The 26,088-nt window shown below is 35.3% G+C and overlaps 1 protein-coding gene across 1 annotated transcript in view; it reads right to left on the bottom strand.

The window, feature by feature from the left end:
- LOC100369029 (phosducin-like protein) overlaps positions 1-26,088 on the bottom strand; it is a 94,610-nt gene that overhangs the window by 58,046 nt on the left and 10,476 nt on the right. Inside the window, exons 2-3 of the mRNA XM_078009037.2 lie at positions 25,771-25,896; positions 24,812-24,918 (exon numbers count right to left, since the gene is read on the bottom strand). Of these exons, the coding sequence (XP_077865163.2) occupies positions 24,812-24,918; positions 25,771-25,896 (233 nt within the window). The remainder of the gene's footprint in view (positions 1-24,811; positions 24,919-25,770; positions 25,897-26,088) is intronic.

Raw genomic sequence — 26,088 nt, 5'->3', positions numbered from 1 at the left:
TTTTTATTGAATTATTTATTATCACCATTATCATCTTTAGAGTATTACGATTAAAATGAATTATCATAATCAGCTGTGCCATCAGTATTATTAAAAGTACATGTACAAGTAAGTGGATAACTCCAATGAAGTGAAAAGATGTGCAGGTCAGTAATTATTCATTATTTAGTGATTAACTTTAATGAGATAACAGACATTAATGAATCCTTAACTGTGTGGTAATAATTAAAAGGTAAATATGTAAATAATATAGTCCCTGTATTTGTCTTAGAATCAGAGTAATATATTCACAGAATATTGCAGTATTGAAGGGTGCACTTATTTCTGTTTTTTGTGTGTACACATTGATAGGTTGTCAAGAGCGAGTCATTCCCATTCAAAGGAAAACAAATAGAATTGTTTGATGCTGTATGTATTTTTACCAATTTATAAATCATTGATACAGGTAAAGTTGTCACAGCTAGTGCTGATTCGTTAATGAAATCTCTGCCACAGTGCACTGGCCTACAGTGAACAACAATACTAGATATATCAAACAGTGCACCGGCCTACAGTGAACAACAGTACTAGATGTATCAAACAGTGCACCGGTCTACAGTGAACAACAATACTAGATATATCAAACAGTGCACTGGCCTACAGTGAACTGTAGTACTGGATATATCAAACAGTGCACCGGCCTACAGTAAACTACAGTACTAGATATATCAAACAGTGCACCGGGATACAGTAAACTACAGTACATGTACTAGATATATCAAACAGTGCACCGGGATACAGTGAACTACAGTACATGTACTAGATATATCAAACAGTGCACCGGGATACAATGAACTACAGTACTAGATATATCAAACAGTGCACCGGCCTACAGTGAACTACAGTATTAGATATATCAAACAGTGCACCAGCCTACAGTAAACTACAGTACTAGATATATCAAACAGTGCACCGGCCTACAGTGAACTACAGTACTAGATATATCAAACAGTGCACCGGCCTACAGTGAACAACAATACTAGATATATCAAACAGTGCACCAGCCTACAGTAAACTGCAGTACTAGATATATCAAACAGTGCACCGGCCTACAGTGAACTGCAGTACTAGATATATCAAACAGTGCACCGGCCTACAGTGAACTACAGTACTAGATATATCAAACAGTGCACCGGCCTACAGTAAACTACAGTACTAGATATATCAAACAGTGCACCGGCCTACAGTAAACTACAGTACTAGATATATCAAACAGTGCACCGGCCTACAGTAAACTACAGTACTAGATATATCAAACAGTGCACCGGCCTACAGTAAACTACAGTACTAGATATATCAAACAGTGCACTGGCCTACAGTAAACTACAGTACTAGATATATCAAACAGTGCACCGGGATACAGTGAACTGCAGTACTAGATATATCAAACAGTGCACCGGCCTACAGTAAACTACAGTACTAGATATATCAAACAGTGCACCGGCCTACAGTGAACTACAGTACAAGATATATCAAACAGTGCACCGGCCTACAGTGAACTACAGTACTAGATATATCAAACAGTGCACCGGCCTACAGTAAACTACAGTACAAGATATATCAAACAGTGCACCGGCCTACAGTGAACAACAATACTAGATGTATCAAACAGTGCACCGGCCTACAATAAACTGCAGTACTAGATATATCAAACAGTGCACCGGCCTACAGTAAACTACAGTACAAGATATATCAAACAGTGCACCGGCCTACAGTGAACAACATTGGCTCGCGTGTGAGTTTCTGTTCAGCGAGTCTACTTGTACTGATGATAACTGTACTTCTATGATTATTTCAATGCTAACATGTCCATGCTTATTTTAACGAAACATATCACTTTTTCTACTTGTACAAATAAAGTGGTTAGGTCGAAGTATTTAGGGCATTGAAGGTCTTCTACTAGCATATACCCATGGAAATTGTCTCTCTATCCTGACCAAGCAACGGCAAACGCTTCTTTGTTTCAATTCAAATTTGATCCGGGTTGCGTGTAAATACATTCCAAGTGTGAGTGACGTCTCGTAAACATGCGGACTTATCACTCAACATGCACTTTATTTCTTTATTATATACTATGTATCATGGAATTGTGTGCTAGTTAACACTTGGGTCGTGGCAAATTTAACACCTCTCCGAGGTGTGACTACTTTTGAAACCTGCCATTGTCTTCATTTAAACGGCGGCGCGTGACACAAGAATTCTGTGACCCTTTGGTGAACATGCACCCGTTTTTACTAACTACAATTATAATTCTATGATTCTTTAATCGCTGACCACGGGTTCATACTAATTTTACCGAAAGAAAAAACAATTTTCACATGTTATGCGGAGTGTGCTGGCTGGTCATGGCCGTTTATTAAATTATTGTGCTTTCACGTTTCCTGTGCAATTTCGTGAAGAGCAAACATCGATTCTATGCAAACGACTGAACGAACTTTTTGATATAAACACTTAAATGAATAATGAACAAAAAGCACTGGAAATAGTAGTTAAAGCTGCTTTTATTTGCGACCTTCGCAATGTAATCCGCGTACACTAGTCGACTGTAATGTTTAGTACAGAGCGGCGTGCGCCGGTTGACACCTAAGCTAGATCGCGTTGACCCCTATTTGCTACCATTATTTTTATACATGAATCACCCCTGAAGTAAAAACCTTAACAGCATCATGCCAATCTTAACCAACCATGTACACATCATTTCATAACCATGGTAAATATTTGATTTTACTGTGATAAAACACAATTGAACGTACGTTGTTATATTATAACACAGTCCCTATAGAGGGACTGTGATTATAAGCAAACGTTACAAGCCCTTGTATTACCCCTGGCATAGGGCTTTTTTGCTACTAGCAAACGATACATTTTACCACTCGCATATGCCGTTTTTACCACTAGCATATGGCATATTTTGCTACTTGCGACTCGCAACTTGGTACTCGCATACGGCACTATTTCTAGGTCGTACATACCTGGTACAAGATATATCAAACAGTGCACTGGCCTACAGTGAACAACAATACTAGATGTATCAAACAGTGCACCGGCCTACAATAAACTGCAGTACTAGATATATCAAACAGTGCACCGGGATACAGTGAACTACAGTACTAGATATATCAAACAGTGCACTGGCCTACAGTAAACTGCAGTACAAGATATATCAAACAGTGCACCGGCCTACAGTGAACAACAATACTAGATGTATCAAACAGTGCACCGGCCTACAATAAACTGCAGTACAAGATATATCAAACAGTGCACCGGCCTACAGTGAACTACAGTACTAGAAATATCAAACAGTGCACCGGGATACAGTGAACTGCAGTACTAGATATATCAAACAGTGCACCGGCCTACAGTAAACTACAGTATTAGATATATCAAACAGTGCACTGGCCTACAGTGAACTACAGTACTAGATATATCAAACAGTGCACCGGGATACAGTGAACTGCAGTACTAGATATATCAAACAGTGCACCAGCCTACAGTGAACTACAGTACTAGATATATCAAACAGTGCACCGGGATACAGTGAACTGCAGTACAAGATATATCAAACAGTGCACCGGCCTACAGAAAACTACAGTACTAGATATATCAAACAGTGCACCGGGATACAGTGAACTGCAGTACAAGATATATCAAACAGTGCACCGGCCTACAGAAAACTACAGTACTAGATATATCAAACAGTGCACCGGGATACAGTGAACTGCAGTACTAGATATATCAAACAGTGCACCAGCCTACAGTGAACTACAGTACTAGATATATCAAACAGTGCACCGGGATACAGTAAACTACAGTACTAGATATATCAAACAGTGCACCGGCCTACAGTGAACTACAGTACAAGATATATCAAACAGTGCACCAGCCTACAGTGAACTACAGTACTAGATATATCAAACAGTGCACCAGCCTACAGTGAACTACAGTACTAGATATATCAAACAGTGCACCGGGATACAGTGAACTGCAGTACTAGATATATCAAACAGTGCACCGGCCTACAGTGAACTACAGTACTAGATATATCAAACAGTGCACCGAGATACAGTGAACTGCAGTACTAGATATATCAAACAGTGCACCGGGATACAGTGAACTGCAGTACTAGATATATCAAACAGTGCACCAGCCTACAGTGAACTACAGTACTAGATATATCAAACAGTGCACCGGGATACAGTGAACTGCAGTACTAGATATATCAAACAGTGCACCAGCCTACAGTGAACTACAGTACTAGATATATCAAACAGTGCACCGGCCTACAGTGAACTGCAGTACTAGATATATCAAACAGTGCACCAGCCTACAGTGAACTACAGTACTAGATATATCAAACAGTGCACCAGCCTACAGTGAACTACAGTACTAGATATATCAAACAGTGCACCGGCCTACAATAAACTGCAGTACAAGATATATCAAACAGTGCACCGGCCTACAGTGAACTACAGTACTAGATATATCAAACAGTGCACCGGGATACAGTGAACTACAGTACTAGATATATCAAACAGTGCACCGGGATACAGTGAACTGCAGTACTAGATATATCAAACAGTGCACCACCCTACAGTGAACTACAGTACTAGATATATCAAACAGTGCACCGGGATACAGTAAACTACAGTACTAGATATATCAAACAGTGCACTGGCCTACAGTAAACTACAGTACTACATGTAGATATATCAAACAGTGCACCGGCCTACAGTAAACTACAGTACTAGATATATCAAACAGTGCACTGGCCTACAGTGAACTACAGTACTGTAAAATGATTAATTATTCACTGGGTTTTATTTTGGCTTATTTCGCTGACTGGAAAATGCGCTAAATTAAAACCCAGTTAATATGTAAAATTTAACATAAAACATATTATCTAAATGATAAAACCGTGAATTTAAAACCCACTGAATATGCCTGAAATGGTAAATCAGTGAAATTTAAACCCAGTGAAAATTAGTCATTTTACAGTATTAGATATATCAAACAGTGCACTGGCCTACAGTAAACTACAGTACTAGATATATCAAACAGTGCACTGGCCTACAGTAAACTACATTACTAGATATATCAAACAGTGCACCGGCCTACAGTAAACTGCAGTACTAGATATATCAAACAGTGCACCAGCCTACAGTAAACTGCAGTACTAGATATATCAAACAGTGCACCGGCCTACAGTGAACTGCAGTACTAGATATATCAAACAGTGCACCGGCCTACAGTGAACTACAGTACTAGATATATCAAACAGTGCACCGGCCTACAGTAAACTACAGTACTAGATATATCAAACAGTGCACCGGCCTACAGTAAACTACAGTACTAGATATATCAAACAGTGCACCGGCCTACAGTAAACTACAGTACTAGATATATCAAACAGTGCACCGGCCTACAGTAAACTACAGTACTAGATATATCAAACAGTGCACTGGCCTACAGTAAACTACAGTACTAGATATATCAAACAGTGCACCGGGATACAGTGAACTGCAGTACTAGATATATCAAACAGTGCACCGGCCTACAGTAAACTACAGTACTAGATATATCAAACAGTGCACCGGCCTACAGTGAACTACAGTACAAGATATATCAAACAGTGCACCGGCCTACAGTGAACTACAGTACTAGATATATCAAACAGTGCACCGGCCTACAGTAAACTACAGTACAAGATATATCAAACAGTGCACCGGCCTACAGTGAACAACAATACTAGATGTATCAAACAGTGCACCGGCCTACAATAAACTGCAGTACTAGATATATCAAACAGTGCACCGGCCTACAGTAAACTACAGTACAAGATATATCAAACAGTGCACCGGCCTACAGTGAACAACATTGGCTCGCGTGTGAGTTTCTGTTCAGCGAGTCTACTTGTACTGATGATAACTGTACTTCTATGATTATTTCAATGCTAACATGTCCATGCTTATTTTAACGAAACATATCACTTTTTCTACTTGTACAAATAAAGTGGTTAGGTCGAAGTATTTAGGGCATTGAGGGTCTTCTACTAGCATATACCCATGGAAATTGTCTCTCTATCCTGACCAAGCAACGGCAAACGCTTCTTTGTTTCAATTCAAATTTGATCCGGGTTGCGTGTAAATACATTCCAAGTGTGAGTGACGTCTCGTAAACATGCGGACTTATCACTCAACATGCACTTTATTTCTTTATTATATACTATGTATCATGGAATTGTGTGCTAGTTAACACTTGGGTCGTGGCAAATTTAACACCTCTCCGAGGTGTGACTACTTTTGAAACCTGCCATTGTCTTCATTTAAACGGCGGCGCGTGACACAAGAATTCTGTGACCCTTTGGTGAACATGCACCCGTTTTTACTAACTACAATTATAATTCTATGATTCTTTAATCGCTGACCACGGGTTCATACTAATTTTACCGAAAGAAAAAACAATTTTCACATGTTATGCGGAGTGTGCTGGCTGGTCATGGCCGTTTATTAAATTATTGTGCTTTCACGTTTCCTGTGCAATTTCGTGAAGAGCAAACATCGATTCTATGCAAACGACTGAACGAACTTTTTGATATAAACACTTAAATGAATAATGAACAAAAAGCACTGGAAATAGTAGTTAAAGCTGCTTTTATTTGCGACCTTCGCAATGTAATCCGCGTACACTAGTCGACTGTAATGTTTAGTACAGAGCGGCGTGCGCCGGTTGACACCTAAGCTAGATCGCGTTGACCCCTATTTGCTACCATTATTTTTATACATGAATCACCCCTGAAGTAAAAACCTTAACAGCATCATGCCAATCTTAACCAACCATGTACACATCATTTCATAACCATGGTAAATATTTGATTTTACTGTGATAAAACACAATTGAACGTACGTTGTTATATTATAACACAGTCCCTATAGAGGGACTGTGATTATAAGCAAACGTTACAAGCCCTTGTATTACCCCTGGCATAGGGCTTTTTTGCTACTAGCAAACGATACATTTTACCACTCGCATATGCCGTTTTTACCACTAGCATATGGCATATTTTGCTACTTGCGACTCGCAACTTGGTACTCGCATACGGCACTATTTCTAGGTCGTACATACCTGGTACAAGATATATCAAACAGTGCACTGGCCTACAGTGAACAACAATACTAGATGTATCAAACAGTGCACCGGCCTACAATAAACTGCAGTACTAGATATATCAAACAGTGCACCGGGATACAGTGAACTACAGTACTAGATATATCAAACAGTGCACTGGCCTACAGTAAACTGCAGTACAAGATATATCAAACAGTGCACCGGCCTACAGTGAACAACAATACTAGATGTATCAAACAGTGCACCGGCCTACAATAAACTGCAGTACAAGATATATCAAACAGTGCACCGGCCTACAGTGAACTACAGTACTAGAAATATCAAACAGTGCACCGGGATACAGTGAACTGCAGTACTAGATATATCAAACAGTGCACCGGCCTACAGTAAACTACAGTATTAGATATATCAAACAGTGCACTGGCCTACAGTGAACTACAGTACTAGATATATCAAACAGTGCACCGGGATACAGTGAACTGCAGTACTAGATATATCAAACAGTGCACCAGCCTACAGTGAACTACAGTACTAGATATATCAAACAGTGCACCGGGATACAGTGAACTGCAGTACAAGATATATCAAACAGTGCACCGGCCTACAGAAAACTACAGTACTAGATATATCAAACAGTGCACCGGGATACAGTGAACTGCAGTACAAGATATATCAAACAGTGCACCGGCCTACAGAAAACTACAGTACTAGATATATCAAACAGTGCACCGGGATACAGTGAACTGCAGTACTAGATATATCAAACAGTGCACCAGCCTACAGTGAACTACAGTACTAGATATATCAAACAGTGCACCGGGATACAGTAAACTACAGTACTAGATATATCAAACAGTGCACCGGCCTACAGTGAACTACAGTACAAGATATATCAAACAGTGCACCAGCCTACAGTGAACTACAGTACTAGATATATCAAACAGTGCACCAGCCTACAGTGAACTACAGTACTAGATATATCAAACAGTGCACCGGGATACAGTGAACTGCAGTACTAGATATATCAAACAGTGCACCGGCCTACAGTGAACTACAGTACTAGATATATCAAACAGTGCACCGAGATACAGTGAACTGCAGTACTAGATATATCAAACAGTGCACCGGGATACAGTGAACTGCAGTACTAGATATATCAAACAGTGCACCAGCCTACAGTGAACTACAGTACTAGATATATCAAACAGTGCACCGGGATACAGTGAACTGCAGTACTAGATATATCAAACAGTGCACCAGCCTACAGTGAACTACAGTACTAGATATATCAAACAGTGCACCGGCCTACAGTGAACTGCAGTACTAGATATATCAAACAGTGCACCAGCCTACAGTGAACTACAGTACTAGATATATCAAACAGTGCACCAGCCTACAGTGAACTACAGTACTAGATATATCAAACAGTGCACCGGCCTACAATAAACTGCAGTACAAGATATATCAAACAGTGCACCGGCCTACAGTGAACTACAGTACTAGATATATCAAACAGTGCACCGGGATACAGTGAACTACAGTACTAGATATATCAAACAGTGCACCGGGATACAGTGAACTGCAGTACTAGATATATCAAACAGTGCACCACCCTACAGTGAACTACAGTACTAGATATATCAAACAGTGCACCGGGATACAGTAAACTACAGTACTAGATATATCAAACAGTGCACTGGCCTACAGTAAACTACAGTACTACATGTAGATATATCAAACAGTGCACCGGCCTACAGTAAACTACAGTACTAGATATATCAAACAGTGCACTGGCCTACAGTGAACTACAGTACTGTAAAATGATTAATTATTCACTGGGTTTTATTTTGGCTTATTTCGCTGACTGGAAAATGCGCTAAATTAAAACCCAGTTAATATGTAAAATTTAACATAAAACATATTATCTAAATGATAAAACCGTGAATTTAAAACCCACTGAATATGCCTGAAATGGTAAATCAGTGAAATTTAAACCCAGTGAAAATTAGTCATTTTACAGTATTAGATATATCAAACAGTGCACTGGCCTACAGTAAACTACAGTACTAGATATATCAAACAGTGCACTGGCCTACAGTAAACTACATTACTAGATATATCAAACAGTGCACCGGCCTACAGTAAACTGCAGTACTAGATATATCAAACAGTGCACTGGCCTACAGTAAACTGCAGTAGAAGATATATCAAACAGTGCACCGGCCTACAGTGAACTGCAGTACTAGATATATCAAACAGTGCACCAGCCTACAGTGAACTACAGTACTAGATATATCAAACAGTGCACCAGCCTACAGTGAACTACAGTACTAGATATATCAAACAGTGCACCGGGATACAGTGAACTGCAGTACTAGATATATCAAACAGTGCACCGGCCTACAGTAAACTACAGTACTAGATATATCAAACAGTTCACCGGCCTACAGTAAACTACAGTACTAGATATATCAAACAGTGCACCAGCCTACAGTGAACTACAGTACTAGATATATCAAACAGTGCACCGGGATACAGTGAACTGCAGTACTAGATATATCAAACAGTGCACCGGCCTACAGTGAACTGCAGTACTAGATATATCAAACAGTGCACCGGCCTACAGTGAACTGCAGTACTAGATATATCAAACAGTGCACCGGCCTACAGTAAACTACAGTACTAGATATATCAAACAGTGCACCGGCCTACAGTAAACTACAGTACTAGATATATCAAACAGTGCACCAGCCTACAGTGAACTACAGTACTAGATATATCAAACAGTGCACCGGGATACAGTGAACTGCAGTACTAGGTATATCAAACAGTGCACCGGCCTACAGTGAACTACAGTACTAGATATATCAAACAGTGCACCGGCCTACAGTAAACTACAGTACTAGATATATCAAACAGTGCACCGGCCTACAGTAAACTACAGTACTAGATATATCAAACAGTGCACTGGCCTACAGTGAACTACAGTACTAGATATATCAAACAGTGCACCGGGATACAGTGAACTGCAGTACTAGATATATCAAACAGTGCACCAGCCTACAGTGAACTACAGTACTAGATATATCAAACAGTGCACCGGGATACAGTGAATTACAGTACTAGATATATCAAACAGTGCACTGGGATACAGTGAACTGCAGTACTAGATATATCAAACAGTGCACTGGCCTACAGTGAATTGCAGTACTAGATATATCAAACAGTGCACCGGCCTACAGTGAACTACAGTACAAGATATATCAAACAGTGCACCGGCCTACAGTGAACTACAGTACAAGATATATCAAACAGTGCACCGGCCTACAGTGAACTGCAGTACTAGATATATCAAACAGTGCACCGGCCTACAGTAAACTACAGTACTAGATATATCAAACAGTGCACCGGCCTACAGTAAACTACAGTACTAGATATATCAAACAGTGCACCGGGATACAGTGAACTGCAGTACTAGATATATCAAACAGTGCACCAGCCTACAGTGAACTACAGTACTAGATATATCAAACAGTGCACCGGGATACAGTGAACTACAGTACTAGATATATCAAACAGTGCACCGGCCAACAGTGAACCGCAGTACTAGATATATGTAATTCAAACAGTGCATTGACCTGTGGTGAACTACAGTACTAGATATGTGGAAAGTTAAGGAATGACAACACAAGTTTACCAAAAAGCATCAAATCACATAAACCATTAACTTTTGAACCCAATTCCAGCAAGGTAAACATGTACATGTATGTCCCAAAAATGTACAGCAAAGTAGCCAATGTACATGTCATGCATAAGATATGGAATCCTTCAATTAGCTCAGTGATGTGTGAAACATTTAGCAAACATTGAATACAATTGCTAATTACATCTCACAGAAACCAACATGCATGCGGAAAAAGGCTGACACTCAAAGAAACAGTCATGAATGGGAAAAAATATCATATTTTAATGCTTAGATGCAATTGCATTGACTTTGTCCACCAAATGTGAAAATGTGAATTGGGATCATCAGCTGTTGTAATGCACGGTTTTATTTACTGTACCAGCATCTACTTCGATAGATTATGATGCAAAACTATGTGTAAGAAATGGCCATGGATAAGACAAGAAATACTGTAAAATACTTTATTTTTGCTATTTTCGCTGGAGTGATTCAGTGAAAAATAAAATCCAACAATTATACCTTTTTCCCTATATTTTACATTCAACTCATCAAAAATCAGTGAAAATAATTTCCATTCAAAACACCCAAAAAGTCTTTCAGCGAAAATTAATTCCAGCTAAAATAAAGTATTTTACAGTACTTAGTATTTAACAATTATTGTACATGCAATAAAAATGGATGCCAGAAACAGAAAACAGAAATAAAATGTATATATATGGAAGTCACCAGGCTATCAGATCAAGTCATATATAAATGGCATAATTGTGACATTAACAATGAAAATATGTGCCAGTCAATTATCTTGAATCCCTGATGTAGCCTGTACATGTACAGGATAAGTTTGAATGTAATTTGTGTTTAGGCATGCCAACGATATAGCTCCACAAAAGAACGTAAAATATTAAAACTTAAAAACAGAACTAAATTAAATGTGGTTTAGAGGTTACTCTAAGTTAAAATCCTTATTTTCGGACTTCATCTGAACAACTTTTCTAGTTTGTTATTGATTGGATATTTAACAATATTATCAGAAACAAAATGAGAACTACGGTCTAGACAAGTATGAAAAAAGCATGACAATTTGGAATAAGTTATATAAATATGTAATCACAGTGCATGAATTTTAAACGAGAATTACCCCCCAGTACATTAATTATGCATGTATGCAGGGTAAAGAGTGGTGAACAAACCAATGGCGGGTGACTGCACACAAATTCAATGACGTCATAACTATTTTGGGTCATATTTAAAGGTCACACTGTCAGATTGAATTTGTGCTGAGGAAGAATTTTTTTTTTAAATGATCAGTGATCAAATCAAATTCATTCATTCATCATGAGGCCACCCACCGCCACGCCAACCAAGTTTTACTGGTTCCAGCCAGAATAAAAAGAAAGTAACCAGTCAATCCATTCAGTTGGGAAATTTACAACAACTTGGAAACGGTGTTTGTTGTTCATTCAAATAAGACAGATTTGGTTTTAATGACCAATTTACAGCCAGGCCAAAGAAATTACTTAATGCATAAAATAGATTCTAATAAGTTACTCACATTTTATAATTAACTTTCAAAAGTAATGCAAAATATTAATGAAATATATCATAATTTAGTACCATGATGTATAAACTACTTTTTTGAGTGAAGTATTTATAAATATACATCTCACACAGGTTATTTTCCGATTCTACAATCATGTACTTAACCTTACAAACTGATAAATCATATAAATAATGTCACTTCTGATTGACCAGGTACATAGAGTCAGAATTTTAAATTGTCTGAATTGTCTGAAAAGTTTGTCTCAGATAACTATAAAAATGCAGGCAAGCAAAGGCAATAAGGTGCTAAAGGTAATTCCCATACATATCTGCCCTGACTACTTTCTAGTGTTCCTGACATACACAAACTTAATCTATTTTGCGTACTGTCGGTTTGTTCATTTATTTTGTCAGCAGGCAAAAAAATGCACATTTTGGATAATAAAACTGCAATGTGTGTTTGGTATTTCATTTCAGTCTACACATTGTAGACAATAAACTGCAATGTGTGATTGGTATTTCATTTCAGTCTACACATTGTAGACAATGAACTGCAATGTATAATTGGTATTTCATTTCAGTCTACACATTGTAGACAATGAACTGCAATGTGTGATTGGTATTTCATTTCAGTCTACACATTGTAGACAATAAACTGCAATGTGTGATTGGTATATTATTTCAGTCTACACATTGTAGACAATAAACTGCAATGTGTGATTGGTATTTTATTTCAGTCTACACATTGTAGACAATAAACTGCAATGTGTGATTGGTATATTATTTCAGTCTACACATTGTAGACAATGAACTGCAATGTGTGATTGGTATTTCATTTCAGTCTACACATTGTAGACAATAAACTGCAATGTGTGATTGGTATTTCATTTCAGTCTACACATTGTAGACAATGAACTGCAATGTGTGATTGGTATTTCATTTCAGTCTACACATTGTAGACAATAAACTGCAATGTGTGATTGGTATATTATTTCAGTCTACACATTGTAGACAATAAACTGCAATGTGTGATTGGTATTTTATTTCAGTCTACACATTGTAGACAATAAACTGCAATGTGTGATTGGTATTTTATTTCAGTCTACACATTGTAGACAATAAACTGCAATGTGTGATTGGTATATTATTTCAGTCTACACATTGTAGACAATAAACTGCAATGTGTGATTGGTATATTATTTCAGTCTACACATTGTAGACAATAAACTGCAATGTGTGATTGGTATTTTATTTCAGTCTACACATTGTAGACAATAAACTGCAATGTGTGATTGGTATTTTATTTCAGTCTACACATTGTAGACAATAAACTGCAATGTGTGATTGGTATATTATTTCAATCTACACATTGTAGACAATGAACTGCAATGTGTGATTGGTATTTTATTTCAGTCTACACATTGTAGACAATAAACTGCAATGTATGATTGGTATTTCATTTCAATCTATACATTGTAGACAATAAACTGCAATGTATGATTGGTATTTTATATCAGCCTACACATTGTAGACAATGAACTAAAATGTATAATTGGTATTTCATTTCAGTCTACACATTGTAGACAATAAACTGCAATGTGTGATTGGTATTTCATTTCAGTCTACATAATGTAGACAATAAACTGCAATGTGTGATTGGTATATTATTTCAGTCTACACATTGTAGACAATAAACTGCAATGTGTGATTGGTATTTTATTTCAGTCTACACATTGTGGACAATAAACTGCAATGTGTGAGTGGTATTTTATTTCAGTCTACACATTGTAGACAATAAACTGCAATGTGTGATTGGTATATTATTTCAGTCCACACATTGTAGACAATAAACTGCAATGTGTGATTGGTATTTCATTACAGTCTACACATTGTAGACAATAAACTGCAATGTGTGATTGGTATTTCATTTCAGTCTACACATTGTAGACAATAAACTGCAATGTGTGATTGGTATTTCATTTCAGTCTACACATTGTGGACACTAAACTGCAATGTGTGATTGGTATTTCATTTCAGTCTACACATTGTAGACACTAAACTGCAATGTGTGATTGGTATTTCATTTCAGTCTACACATTGTAGACAATGAACTGCAATGTATAATTGGTATTTCATTTCAGTCTACACATTGTAGACAATGAACTGCAATGTGTGATTGGTATTTCATTTCAGTCTACACATTGTAGACAATAAACTGCAATGTGTGATTGGTATATTATTTCAGTCTACACATTGTAGACAATAAACTGCAATGTGTGATTGGTATTTTATTTCAGTCTACACATTGTGGACAATAAACTGCAATGTGTGAGTGGTATTTTATTTCAGTCTACACATTGTAGACAATAAACTGCAATGTGTGATTGGTATATTATTTCAGTCCACACATTGTAGACAATAAACTGCAATGTGTGATTGGTATTTCATTACAGTCTACACATTGTAGACAATAAACTGCAATGTGTGATTGGTATTTCATTTCAGTCTACACATTGTAGACAATAAACTGCAATGTGTGATTGGTATTTCATTTCAGTCTACACATTGTGGACACTAAACTGCAATGTGTGATTGGTATTTCATTTCAGTCTACACATTGTAGACACTAAACTGCAATGTGTGATTGGTATTTCATTTCAGTCTACACATTGTAGACAATGAACTGCAATGTATAATTGGTATTTCATTTCAGTCTACACATTGTAGACAATGAACTGCAATGTGTGATTGGTATTTCATTTCAGTCTACACATTGTAGACAATAAACTGCAATGTGTGATTGGTATATTATTTCAGTCTACACATTGTAGACAATAAACTGCAATGTGTGATTGGTATTTTATTTCAGTCTACACATTGTAGACAATAAACTGCAATGTGTGATTGGTATATTATTTCAGTCTACACATTGTAGACAATGAACTGCAATGTGTGATTGGTATTTCATTTCAGTCTACACATTGTAGACAATAAACTGCAATGTGTGATTGGTATTTCATTTCAGTCTACACATTGTAGACAATGAACTGCAATGTGTGATTGGTATTTCATTTCAGTCTACACATTGTAGACAATAAACTGCAATGTGTGATTGGTATATTATTTCAGTCTACACATTGTAGACAATAAACTGCAATGTGTGATTGGTATTTTATTTCAGTCTACACATTGTAGACAATAAACTGCAATGTGTGATTGGTATTTTATTTCAGTCTACACATTGTAGACAATAAACTGCAATGTGTGATTGGTATATTATTTCAGTCTACACATTGTAGACAATAAACTGCAATGTGTGATTGGTATATTATTTCAGTCTACACATTGTAGACAATAAACTGCAATGTGTGATTGGTATTTTATTTCAGTCTACACATTGTAGACAATAAACTGCAATGTGTGATTGGTATTTTATTTCAGTCTACACATTGTAGACAATAAACTGCAATGTGTGATTGGTATATTATTTCAGTCTACACATTGTAGACAATGAACTGCAATGTGTGATTGGTATTTTATATCAGCCTACACATTGTAGACAATGAACTGCAATGAATAATTGGTATTTTATATCAGCCTACACATTGTAGACAATGAACTGCAATGTGTGATTGGTATATTATTTCAGTCTACACATTGTAGACAATAAACTGCAATGTGTGATTGGTATTTCATTTCAGCCTACACATTACAGGCAATAAACAGCAATGTGTGATTGGTATTTCATTTCAGTCTACACATTGTAGACAATAAACTGCAATGTGTGATTGGTATTTCATTTCAGTCTACACATTGTAGACAATAAACTGCAATGTGTGATTGGTATTTCATTTCAGTCTACACATTGTAGACAATGAACTGCAATGTGTGATTGGTATATTATTTCAGTCTACACATTGTAGACAATAAATTGCAATGTGTGATTGGTATTTTATTTCAGTCTACACATTGTAGACAATAAACTGCAATGTGTGATTGGTATTTTATTTCAGTCTACACATTGTAGACAATAAACTGCAATGTGTGATTGGTATATTATTTCAGTCTACACATTGTAGACAATGAACTGCAATGTGTGATTGGTATTTTATTTCAGTCTACACATTGTAGACAATAAACTGCAATGTATGATTGGTATTTCATTTCAATCTATACATTGTAGACAATAAACTGCAATGTATGATTGGTATTTTATATCAGCCTACACATTGTAGACAATGAACTAAAATGTATAATTGGTATTTCATTTCAGTCTACACATTGTAGACAATAAACTGCAATGTGTGATTGGTATTTCATTTCAGTCTACATAATGTAGACAATAAACTGCAATGTGTGATTGGTATATTATTTCAGTCTACACATTGTAGACAATAAACTGCAATGTGTGATTGGTATTTTATTTCAGTCTACACATTGTGGACAATAAACTGCAATGTGTGAGTGGTATTTTATTTCAGTCTACACATTGTAGACAATAAACTGCAATGTGTGATTGGTATATTATTTCAGTCCACACATTGTAGACAATAAACTGCAATGTGTGATTGGTATTTCATTTCAGTCTACACATTGTAGACAATAAACTGCAATGTGTGATTGGTATTTCATTTCAGTCTACACATTGTAGACAATAAACTGAATGTGTGATTGGTATTTCATTTCAGTCTACACATTGTGGACACTAAACTGCAATGTGTGATTGGTATTTCATTTCAGTCTACACATTGTAGACACTAAACTGCAATGTGTGATTGGTATTTCATTTCAGTCTACACATTGTAGACAATGAACTGCAATGTATAATTGGTATTTCATTTCAGCCTACACATTGTAGACAATAAACTGCAATGTATGATTGGTATATTATTTCAGTCTACACATTATAGACAATAAACTGCAATGTGTGATTGGTATTTCATTTCAGTCTACACATTGTAGACAATAAACTGCAATGTATGATTGGTATTTCATTTCAGTCTACACATTGTAGACAACAAACTGCAATGTGTGATTGGTATTTCATTTCAGTCTACACATTGTAGACAACAAACTGCAATGTGTGATTGGTATTTCATTTCAGTCTACACATTGTGGACACTAAACTGCAATGTGTGATTGGTATTTCATTTCAGTCTACACATTGTGGACACTAAACTGCAATGTGTGATTGGTATTTCATTTCAGTCTACACATTGTAGACAATGAACTGCAATGTATAATTGGCATTTTATATCTGCCTACACATTGTAGACAATAAACTGCAATGTGTGATTGGTATTTTATTTCAGTCTACACATTGTAGACAATGAACTGCAATGTGTGATTGGTATTTCATTTCAGTCTACACATTGTAGACAATGAACTGCAATGTGTGATTGGTATTTCATTTCAGTCTACACATTGTAGACAATGAACTGCAATGTGTGATTGATATTTCATTTCAGTCTACACATTGAAGACAATAAACTGCAATGTGTGATTGGTTTTCCATTTCAGTCTACACATTGTAGACAATGAACTGCAATGTATAATTGGTATTTCATTTCAGTCTACACATTGTAGACAAACTGCAATGTGTAATTGGTATTTCATTTCAGTCTACACATTGTAGACAGTGAACTGCAATGTATAATAGGTATTTTATATCAGCCTACACATTGTAGACAATGAACTGCAATGTATAATTGGTATTTCATTTCAGTCTACACATTGTAGACAATGAACTGCAATGTGTGATTGGTATTTTATATCAGCCTACACATTGTAGACAATGAACTGCAATGAATAATTGGTATTTTATATCAGCCTACACATTGTAGACAATGAACTGCAATGTGTGATTGGTATATTATTTCAGTCTACACATTGTAGACAATAAACTGCAATGTGTGATTGGTATTTCATTTCAGCCTACACATTATAGGCAATAAACAGCAATGTGTGATTGGTATTTCATTTCAGTCTACACATTGTAGACAATAAACTGCAATGTGTGATTGGTATTTCATTTCAGTCTACACATTGTAGACAATGAACTGCAATGTGTGATTGGTATATTATTTCAGTCTACACATTGTAGACAATAAACTGCAATGTGTGATTGGTATTTTATTTCAGTCTACACATTGTAGACAATAAACTGCAATGTGTGATTGGTATTTTATTTCAGTCTACACATTGTAGACAATAAACTGCAATGTGTGATTGGTATTTTATTTCAGTCTACACATTGTAGACAATAAACTGCAATGTGTGATTGGTATATTATTTCAGTCTACACATTGTAGACAATGAACTGCAATGTGTGATTGGTATTTCATTTCAGTCTACACATTGTAGACAATAAACTGCAATGTATGATTGGTATTTCATTTCAATTTATACATTGTAGACAATAAACTGCAATGTATGATTGGTATTTTATATCAGCCTACACATTGTAGACAATGAACTAAAATGTATAATTGGTATTTCATTTCAGTCTACACATTGTAGACAATAAACTGCAATGTGTGATTGGTATTTCATTTCAGTCTACACATTGTAGACAATAAACTGCAATGTGTGATTGGTATTTTATTTCAGTCTACACATTGTGGACAATAAACTGCAATGTGTGATTGGTATTTTATTTCAGTCTACACATTGTAGACAATAAACTGCAATGTATGATTGGTATTTCATTTCAGTCTACACATTGTAGACAACAAACTGCAATGTATGATTGGTATTTCATTTCAGTCTACACATTGTAGACAATAAACTGCAATGTGTGATTGGTATTTTATCTCAGTCTACACATTGTAGACAATAAACTGCAATGTTTGATTGGTATATTATTTCAGCAACACATTGTAGACACTAAACTGCAATGTGTGATTGGTATTTCATTTCAGTCTACACATTGTAGACAATAAACTGCAATGTATGATTGGTATTTTATTTCAGTCTACACATTGTAGACAATGAACTGCAATGTGTGATTGATATTTCATTTCAGTCTACACATTGAAGACAATAAACTGCAATGTGTGATTGGTTTTCCATTTCAGTCTACACATTGTAGACAATGAACTGCAATGTATAATTGGTATTTCATTTCAGTCTACACATTGTAGACAAACTGCAATGTGTAATTGGTATTTCATTTCAGTCTACACATTGTAGACAGTGAACTGCAATGTATAATAGGTATTTTATATCAGCCTACACATTGTAGACAATGAACTGCAATGTATAATTGGTATTTCATTTCAGTCTACACATTGTAGACAATGAACTGCAATGTGTGATTGGTATTTTATATCAGCCTACACATTGTAGACAATGAACTGCAATGAATAATTGGTATTTTATATCAGCCTACACATTGTAGACAATGAACTGCAATGTGTGATTGGTATATTATTTCAGTCTACACATTGTAGACAATAAACTGCAATGTGTGATTGGTATTTCATTTCAGCCTACACATTATAGGCAATAAACAGCAATGTGTGATTGGTATTTCATTTCAGTCTACACATTGTAGACAATAAACTGCAATGTGTGATTGGTATTTCATTTCAGTCTACACATTGTAGACAATGAACTGCAATGTGTGATTGGTATATTATTTCAGTCTACACATTGTAGACAATAAACTGCAATGTGTGATTGGTATTTTATTTCAGTCTACACATTGTAGACAATAAACTGCAATGTGTGATTGGTATTTTATTTCAGTCTACACATTGTAGACAATAAACTGCAATGTGTGATTGGTATTTTATTTCAGTCTACACATTGTAGACAATAAACTGCAATGTGTGATTGGTATATTATTTCAGTCTACACATTGTAGACAATGAACTGCAATGTGTGATTGGTATTTCATTTCAGTCTACACATTGTAGACAATAAACTGCAATGTATGATTGGTATTTCATTTCAATCTATACATTGTAGACAATAAACTGCAATGTATGATTGGTATTTTATATCAGCCTACACATTGTAGACAATGAACTAAAATGTATAATTGGTATTTCATTTCAGTCTACACATTGTAGACAATAAACTGCAATGTGTGATTGGTATTTCATTTCAGTCTACACATTGTAGACAATGAACTGCAATGTGTGATTGGTATATTATTTCAGTCTACACATTGTAGACAATAAACTGCAATGTGTGATTGGTATTTTATTTCAGTCTACACATTGTAGACAATAAACTGCAATGTGTGATTGGTATTTTATTTCAGTCTACACATTGTAGACAATAAACTGCAATGTGTGATTGGTATTTTATTTCAGTCTACACATTGTAGACAATAAACTGCAATGTGTGATTGGTATATTATTTCAGTCTACACATTGTAGACAATGAACTGCAATGTGTGATTGGTATTTCATTTCAGTCTACACATTGTAGACAATAAACTGCAATGTATGATTGGTATTTCATTTCAATCTATACATTGTAGACAATAAACTGCAATGTATGATTGGTATTTTATATCAGCCTACACATTATAGACAATGAACTAAAATGTATAATTGGTATTTCATTTCAGTCTACACATTGTAGACAATAAACTGCAATGTGTGATTGGTATTTCATTTCAGTCTACATAATGTAGACAATAAACTGCAATGTGTGATTGGTATATTATTTCAGTCTACACATTGTAGACAATAAACTGCAATGTGTGATTGGTATTTTATTTCAGTCTACACATTGTGGACAATAAACTGCAATGTGTGATTGGTATTTTATTTCAGTCTACACATTGTAGACAATAAACTGCAATGTGTGATTGGTATATTATTTCAGTCTACACATTGTAGACAATAAACTGCAATGTGTGATTGGTATTTCATTTCAGTCTACACATTGTAGACAATAAACTGCAATGTGTGATTGGTATTTCATTTCAGTCTACACATTGTAGACAATAAACTGCAATGTGTGATTGGTATTTTATTTCAGTCTACACATTGTAGACAATAAACTGCAATGTGTGATTGGTAAATTATTTCAGTCTACACATTGTAGACAAACTGCAATGTGTGATTGGTATTTCATTTCAGTCTACACATTGTAGACAATGAACTGCAATGTATAATTGGTATTTCATTTCAGTCTACACATTGTAGACAAACTGCAATGTGTGTTTGGTATTTCATTTCAGTCTACACATTGTAGACAATAAACTGCAATGTATGGTGGGTATTTTGTTTCAGTCTACACATTGTAGACAATAAACTGCAATGTGTGATTGGTATTTCTTTTCAGTCTACACATTGTAGACAATAAACTGCAATGTGTGATTGGTATATTATTTCAGTCTACACATTGTAGACAATAAACTGCAATGTGTGATTGGTATTTTATTTCAGTCTACACATTGTAGACAATAAACTGCAATGTGTCATTGGTATTTTATCTCAGTCTACACATTGTAGACAATAAACTGCAATGTGTGATTGGTATATTATTTCAGTCTACACATTGTAGACAATAAACTGCAATGTGTGATTGGTATTTCATTTCAGTCTACACATTGTAGACAATAAACTGCAATGTATGATTGGTATTTTATTTCAGTCTACACATTATAGACAATAAACTGCAATGTGTGATTGGTATTTCATTTCAGTCTACACATTGTAGACAATAAACTGCAATGTATGATTGGTATTTCATTTCAGTCTACACATTGTAGACAACAAACTGCAATGTATGATTGGTATTTCATTTCAGTCTACACATTGTAGACAATGAACTGCAATGTATAATTGGCATTTTATATCAGCCTACACATTGTAGACAATAAACTGCAATGTGTGATTGGTATTTTATTTCAGTCTACACATTGTAGACAATGAACTGCAATGTGTGATTGGTATTTCATTTCAGTCTACACATTGTAGACAATGAACTGCAATGTGTGATTGGTATATTATTTCAGTCTACACATTGTAGACAATGAACTGCAATGTGTGATTGGTATTTTATTTCAGTCTACACATTGTAGACAATAAACTGCAATGTGTGATTGGTATTTCATTTCAGTCTACACATTGTAGACAATAAACTGCAATGTGTGATTGGTATTTCATTTCAGTCTACACATTGTAGACAATAAACTGCAATGTGTGATTGGTATTTCATTTCAGTCTACACAGTGTAGACAATGAACTGCAATGTATAATTGGCATTTTATATCAGCCTACACATTGTAGGCAATGAACAGCAATGTGTGATTGGTATTTCATTTCAGTCTACACATTGTAGACAATAAACTGCAATGTGTGATTGGTATTTCATTTCAGTCTACACATTGTAGACAATGAACTGCAATGTGTGATTGGTATTTTATATCAGCCTACATATTGTGGATAATAATTTGTAACTGAAAAATAGTTAGAACACATGTAAATACAGAAAGCACAACAGTTAAGAGTTTTCAGTGCACATTCACCCCACACACACACTGTCAACACGAATTGCCAACACACCTTCCCACAATATATTCCCAACATACCATGGCTTGTGATATTTACATTTAGTTCAACATTTATGACAAATAATTACACACCAAACATAAACAACATGCTTGATATTTTCAAAATGACAGCCAGTCGGTTAAATTTCAACAAAATCAAAAATAAATCGATGTGCCTATGTGTACCATAGTGTCTTATTTTTGCACCAACTTTGAGACTATGCAAGACAGAGACTGAACATTGCAAGTGGAAGTATATCTGGACAGCAAATGGGAAGATATTTATTAGAAAATACGAGAGACACCCTATCAGGATTTCATCTCTCTTCGACATTGATAAAGTTAAACTATGGATAGACTAGTCCCGACTCATTAACAGACAATGAACAAAATGCAACTGTCAAACATCAAACAATTTATTTGAAGTTAACTAATACTTTTTGCCTTAATGTTAGATCCATTGGTTAGCACTTTGATGATCTAGTCACTTTCTGATTTACACACTCTGTAAAATCCCAACCCCTCTGCTTATCTTTCATCTTATAAAACACAACTGCTTCGCTCAAAGTACCATTCTTCATGTAGATTACCCATCCAGATCTATCCCACTAAACCTAAAATTTAACCAATTTATCAAAAAAATTTTAATTTGAAGCAGTTATGCACTAGAATTAACTTAGCCCCAAACTAATTATTGAATAGAAATAAATTCAAGGTTGATCTGGAAAATAATGCAATGGCATCTTTAATTTACAAATTGTAATGCGATTTCATTCACTCACTTATGCAATAGTTTATTTTATTTCATTGAAAATTTTGTTTCTCTTTGTTTTTATTTCTTTTGTTTCTTTAAAGCTATATTTGTGTCATATGAATCACAATTACCAAAATCTTTCACTGTCCTTTAATTTTGATTTTTTTTTTTGGTGAAGTAAACAATTCAATTAAATCATTCTAATAAGACATGACATCTTGGCATATCAGTGGACATACATTTGCAGCTGTGACTGCTGAGTAATTACCAATCTTTTTTTAGTGATATGTTTTCAATGATATGCAACATTAGACATATGATAATTCAGTATTATCATCTTCCATCTCGGACATAAGGTGACTTATTAATGTCAGATTATGGTACATGTTTTGCGACAGGAAATTATCATTCATCAATCATTATACATGACACCAAATATTAAACTTAATAGAAATTTCTTTATTAAAAATTAAATAGCATATGGTGATCGCTTTAATGAGGATATGCATTATAATACAGGTTCACAGTTTAAGATAGATACAACTAACACACTTTTGTCAGAGGAAATACTCGCTATTTTGTTTGAGTTATATGAAGAGAAAAATCAAATGAACAAAAAAAATTTCAGTTCAAATTATCTGCAATAGTAGGGCTTCAGGGAAATCTCAAAGTCATTGTTTGAATGGAAAAAAGTTTAGGTGTCTCAACTTTTTATTCGATGTTTTTCATTTACTTGATGGAACCTTTCTCTCAGCAAAAGTCAAGAATATATAGGAGTATATGATTTGGTTAATATTTGCTTAGGAGATTACGATCCTGTAAATCTCTAAAGGTTTTTTTGCCCAATTAGCCATTTCATGCTGTTCGTACACACGAAAATTTACCTCATGCAAAAATAAAGTGGCTAACTGAAGTTGATATACATGTACATGTAGCAATGAGTCACTGGATGAAACAATGAGATGAACATACTAGGATTGGTTATCTGATAACAGTCACATCAAATTAAATAAATAATCCACCCTTCAAATCAGGATGAAGGGTGAACATAAACATTCATGATTTATCAGCAGAAATCTGCAATCTGACAAATTAATAAAATGAATTGGGGTTTCCAGCATGACAATAATCATGATTAAATAATAAAACTTACGTGCTATGAAGAATCTCTTGCATCTCTTGTAATCTTCGTAATCTATATTCCTGTAAAAATTCATCTTCTAGTAACTCCAACATTTCTTGTTCTTTGTCATCCTCTGCCTGTGAGAGTGTGCATGATAACAGTCAGAAAACGATGTGCATGCAAACATCTGTGACACTGAAGAACTTATAAATGATGCTATTAATGAAATTATAAGTCACTGAATTTGTTGTTCGATAATACAGTAGACATGGTGTTAAAGAGGCTGTGATAAAGTATATTTAATTTCAAAATTGTTAATACATTGAATCGCTACAGCTGTCATTCCACTTTGCGTTCAATATGGGACCAATATCAAACTATACAACATGTGTAGAATACATTGTTTACACAAAAATGTGAACACACGCTGCGCAACGACTGTAGAGCAGTCATAATGCCATGAGGGTTTGTAGGTTATTGCAGTGGTGGCAAATGTTACACGTTAGCTATATACAAATATGTGACATGGCGGGTGATGGATGAAAACAAGGTTTAATGCGTGATGAATATCATTAGTGTGTTACGACACACAAATTCTCAACTTTATAACACATAAAATCACATACATAACAATTAATGATGGAAGTAAAAGTGTTGCCCGTTGCCTGGATCAGATTCCCAGGGGTGCATAGCAAAGGTGCTCTCTAAAGGACGATCATATTACAGGGTACGTAGGTTATACAGTTAAGTCAGCAAAGTGTCAAATAAACAGACATAATCTGAATTTTTATTTGTGTTTACCATTAACACTACTACTTGGCATTTTACTGTGGAATTGGGATATATCACCGATGTGGGCATGATCTTTACAACTACATGTTTAGTACGCATTGCACCCCATACTTGTTCTGATTACATAGAGGGGCAGGTATTCGGAAATTCCATCCTGAGCATAGAAATAAAATGCATTAATGTACTAGCATACTTACACTCGTACGACATGTTAGTGCAAGTTTATTAGCAAGTTGTTCCTTTTCTTTTTCTTGCTCTTTGCGATTCTCAGTTTCCAGCTGTTTAAACTGTCTCCAGTCTTCTATAACACCTTTAGGTCCAGTCTGAAATGAAAAAAATGTAGTGCAGTGGGGTAAAAAAGAATATATTTTTTCTGATACTGAACTGAACAACAAATTTGTCTACATTGCGATATGCATAAATTAGAAGATGAAGAACATTTACTCCTTATAATAGTTTGTCCAAAACATGACAGTGCGACAAGATTTGTTCTCACATATAATATTTCCAAAAGA

This window comes from Saccoglossus kowalevskii, chromosome 3 (assembly GCF_978046115.1).
Source record: "Saccoglossus kowalevskii chromosome 3, keSacKowa6.1, whole genome shotgun sequence".
Classification (NCBI taxonomy): domain Eukaryota; kingdom Metazoa; phylum Hemichordata; class Enteropneusta; family Harrimaniidae; genus Saccoglossus; species Saccoglossus kowalevskii.
This window is presented reverse-complemented; position numbering and strand designations above follow the sequence as displayed.